We start from the raw sequence: 4,357 nt of genomic DNA, 5'->3' as shown, positions 1-4,357 counted from the left end.
CACCCCCCAGCACAGCACGGGATAACCTACCTACACCCCCCAGCACAGCACGGGATAACCTACCTACACCCCCCAGCACAGCACGGGATAACCTACCTACACAGCACTGCCTCACGCCGTACACCACAGTGCTCTTCCCCATGCACACCACACTGCTCCCCTATACACTCTCAGCAAACCACAATGCATACACCATGCTGCTCCCCCATACACACGCCACACACTCCTTACAAAATGCTGCTCCCCACATACACACTGTATCACCCCCTCCACACACACACTGTCCCGGAGACTCACCTGCACCTCTTCCTGCAGAAACTCCTGAAAACAAAGGAATTTGATGGGTGAAAGTCGCCCGCACACAATCCCCCCCCCAGCGAGCCCTCCACCTCCCCGCACGCTCAGGACTCACCTCCACCATCTTCCTGGCCACCATCACTCTCCTCTGCTGTGTTTCACTGACCTTCTTTTCCACAAAGCACTGGGGGATCTCGCTGACCAGGACCCGGGACGGGCAGTTGTCACGGAATGAAAGGGTTAGTCCGGCCCTCTGCAGCGCCCCGGCACGTATCCTGCACAACAAGGCCGCCGTGAGTTGGAGAATCCCGTGTGTGGCGGGAGATGGACAACCCAACTTACCGGAGGAGCCGGCTCTGTTCTTCTGTCACATCCAGCTCTAGTGGGGGGCTCACCCTGGAAACCTTTAATCTCCTTCCACCGTCTTCTGATGATGGCTCATAGGAGTCTGCATGATAAAAGAGGCCTCAGAGCTGCTCCCTATTATATGGACGGGGGCGGCCCAATAAGTATTACCTGCAATCAGCTGCTCCAAACGCACCCGCTCGTGTGCCGCATGCTGATCCACCAGAACCAAGAGATTCCCACCTGTAACAATGACGAGAACAGAATCAAACTTCTCATGGGAGCCGCCATTATTGTCTACTGTAAACTCCCTTCCCCTCGAAGTGGGAGCACCCCAAAGTGGGTGGGGACAGAGCCGGGGACTGCTGGAGTCCCCAAAAATAGAAGATTTTTTGGGTATATCTGACAAATGTGTTATTAGGCCCCCGCTTCTATTAGCAGAAAACTGCCATGTGGTCTACATCCCACTCCCTTATAAACAGCCCAAATATTCTCATCTCCTTCTTGGGTGACACATGAGACATCATGAAGAAGGAAAGCTCCCACCTGGCCCTGCCCCTTCCCGTGTTCTCACCCCTGGCTCTGCCCCTTCCCGGGCTCTCATTTGGCCCTGCCCCTTCCCGGGCTCTCCCCTGGCCCTGCCCCTTCCAGGGCTCTCACCTGGCCCTGCCCCTTCCAGGGCTCTCCCCTGGCCCTGCCCCTTCCAGGGCTCTCCCCTGGCCCTGCCCCTTCCAGGGCTCTCCCCTGGCCCTGCCCCTTCCATGCTGCTCCCCACATACACACTGTATCACCCCCTCCACACACACACTGTCCCGGAGACTCACCTGCACCTCTTCCTGCAGAAACTCCTGAAAACAAAGGAATTTGATGGGTGAAAGTCGCCCGCACACAATCCCCCCCCCAGCGAGCCCTCCACCTCCCCGCACGCTCAGGACTCACCTCCACCATCTTCCTGGCCACCATCACTCTCCTCTGCTGTGTTTCACTGACCTTCTTTTCCACAAAGCACTGGGGGATCTCGCTGACCAGGACCCGGGACGGGCAGTTGTCACGGAATGAAAGGGTTAGTCCGGCCCTCTGCAGCGCCCCGGCACGTATCCTGCACAACAAGGCCGCCGTGAGTTGGAGAATCCCGTGTGTGGCGGGAGATGGACAACCCAACTTACCGGAGGAGCCGGCTCTGTTCTTCTGTCACATCCAGCTCTAGTGGGGGGCTCACCCTGGAAACCTTTAATCTCCTTCCACCGTCTTCTGATGATGGCTCATAGGAGTCTGCATGATAAAAGAGGCCTCAGAGCTGCTCCCTATTATATGGACGGGGGCGGCCCAATAAGTATTACCTGCAATCAGCTGCTCCAAACGCACCCGCTCGTGTGCCGCATGCTGATCCACCAGAACCAAGAGATTCCCACCTGTAACAATGACGAGAACAGAATCAAACTTCTCATGGGAGCCGCCATTATTGTCTACTGTAAACTCCCTTCCCCTCGAAGTGGGAGCACCCCAAAGTGGGTGGGGACAGAGCCGGGGACTGCTGGAGTCCCCAAAAATAGAAGATTTTTTGGGTATATCTGACAAATGTGTTATTAGGCCCCCGCTTCTATTAGCAGAAAACTGCCATGTGGTCTACATCCCACTCCCTTATAAACAGCCCAAATATTCTCATCTCCTTCTTGGGTGACACATGAGACATCATGAAGAAGGAAAGCTCCCACCTGGCCCTGCCCCTTCCCGTGTTCTCACCCCTGGCTCTGCCCCTTCCCGGGCTCTCACTTGGCCTTGCCCCTTCCCGGGCTCTCCCCTGGCCCTGCCCCTTCCAGGGCTCTCCCCTGGCCCTGCCCCTTCCAGGGCTCTCCCCTGGCCCTGCCCTTTCCACGGCCCCCACCTGACTCTCCTGTTCCCAGACCCCCACCCTGCCCGATCCTAGTTCCTCACCTGGCCCTGCTGCCTTCTGGGCCCTTACTGACTCGCCCGCCCCAGGACCTCACCTGACTCTTCCATCCTTTCAGTTTTCGTGTCAACCAAACAGGCAATGAACTTATTGTCCACTTGTTGCAGAACCTGCAGAGAAGAAGATCCGATAAACTGTCGCATGACATCAGAGTCCACCATCTTCTCACACTGACGACATGCTCTGTGTCCTCAATACTCCCATTTGGGTTTCTGGCCAAACACTGAGCACTTCTGTTACTCTCCACCAGCTTCCATTTACACCAATCAGCATCCAGTTCAAGATACCATGTGACTGAAATCTCTGACCGGCCGAAGCAAAGCGGTCACAAATCATCCAAAAGTGGGTCAGTACTTTCCTGTAAAATCCCCTCTTAGCCCCTCCCACCTCTTATGTCTCTCTATTAGTCAATGATAATGCCTAGAAAGAGGCCCTGGAGGCCGGGACAGGATCTACATATAACTTCAGCTGCTCATATGTCCGGATGTCAGTGGTTTACTTGTATAGTGACATCGTATGCGCGGCTGCCGCGGCACCGGCTTAGTACAGGTTCCCTTGTAAAGCTGGATTGGGCAGGACTAGTGCGAGGATAATGTTGGCATGAAGTCATTTGGAGGATGCCACAAGGGCCCATAGCACGCCCTGCGTCCCCCCCTATGTATGGTCGGCGTACCTCCATGCTGAGGATCATGTCCTTGGTGAATCGATACGGATACAAAATGTTGTGAATCTTCACAGCCAGAGAGTCCGAACGTTCCTTACTGATGTCCACCGCCACCTGACACAAGAAAAACATCAAACCGGCTTCATAAAGAGGGCCGGCCACCCGCCAGAACCAATGAGTGAGATTCGTACATGTAATCGTCATATGCTGCGTGTCCAAATGTTTGTAGACCCCCAGACCATGGCACCTGTGTGACCCCATTCCCAAACCATGGCCATTAAAATGGAGTTGCGCGCGCCCCCCCGCACCTTGGCGGCTATATCAGTCGCGGAGGGTTTCTGTGGGAATTTGTCCCATTTGGGAGGTCAGGTACTGATGTTGGATGAGAAGTTCTGGCTCACCATCAGCGTTCCAGTTCATCCCCAAGGTGTAGTAGGGTGGAGGTCCGGGCTCATTGAGTACTGTGTGATATACAGACCCCCACCCATCTGTTATGTATAGCAGCCTGTCTCATCCAGGGTGCCATGGGGCATGCTGCTGTGCCTCCTGGCCTCATAATGTTGTGGTAGCGGGACTGGATGTCAAGGGGGAATGAAGACTGAAGGGGGCTACTGATGTATAAAGAGAACTCTGATGTCAAAGAGGGGCTCCTCGTGTGAAAGGGGGGCTCCTCGTGTGAAAGTGTTTTTGCGTGGGGTCCCCCTTAAAATCGATGACATTTTAGACCGGGGTCCCTCAAGATTTTGCATACTGTTAAAGGGTGCTGTGACTAAAGAAGGGTTGAGAAACGCTGAACTATACACGTGGATTGTGCGTGTGGTTCGGGATGATCCCCCCCTGCCAGTAAAACACGGGGATCACTTACCTCGGGATGTCGAGGAAACACTGGATTCTGCCACCCGGAGTACAGCGTCTGCAGCGATCCGTCACCTGGGAAGGGAGAGTGTGGAGGACAGTGTTCTATAATGGGGAGGACAGAGACTAGCCTCCTCACTCTTCTGTATTGGGGGGTGTAGGGTCTTAGTCTGTTAGTCTCAGTCTCTGTATTGGGGGGTGTAGTTTGTTAGTCTCAGTCTCTGTATTGGGGGGTGTTAGTCTCA

The 4,357-nt window shown here is 54.9% G+C and overlaps 1 protein-coding gene across 1 annotated transcript in view; it reads right to left on the bottom strand.

Moving 5' to 3' along the window:
• MLH3 (mutL homolog 3) overlaps window positions 1-4,357 on the bottom strand; it is a 15,855-nt gene that overhangs the window by 3,504 nt on the left and 7,994 nt on the right. Inside the window, exons 4-15 of the mRNA XM_018574337.1 lie at window positions 4,123-4,187; window positions 3,267-3,371; window positions 2,631-2,703; window positions 1,983-2,054; window positions 1,811-1,914; window positions 1,582-1,743; window positions 1,451-1,490; window positions 814-885; window positions 640-745; window positions 413-572; window positions 298-321; window positions 97-160 (exon numbers count right to left, since the gene is read on the bottom strand). Coding sequence (XP_018429839.1) covers window positions 97-160; window positions 298-321; window positions 413-572; window positions 640-745; window positions 814-885; window positions 1,451-1,490; window positions 1,582-1,743; window positions 1,811-1,914; window positions 1,983-2,054; window positions 2,631-2,703; window positions 3,267-3,371; window positions 4,123-4,187 — 1,047 coding nt within the window. The remainder of the gene's footprint in view (window positions 1-96; window positions 161-297; window positions 322-412; window positions 573-639; window positions 746-813; window positions 886-1,450; window positions 1,491-1,581; window positions 1,744-1,810; window positions 1,915-1,982; window positions 2,055-2,630; window positions 2,704-3,266; window positions 3,372-4,122; window positions 4,188-4,357) is intronic.

The sequence above is a fragment of the Nanorana parkeri genome, unplaced genomic scaffold (assembly GCF_000935625.1).
Source record: "Nanorana parkeri isolate BGI_ZX_2015 unplaced genomic scaffold, ASM93562v1 scaffold2892, whole genome shotgun sequence".
NCBI classification, from domain to species: Eukaryota; Metazoa; Chordata; class Amphibia; order Anura; family Dicroglossidae; genus Nanorana; species Nanorana parkeri.
Note: the sequence above shows the minus strand (reverse complement) of the source record. Positions and strands in the feature narration are given on the sequence as shown.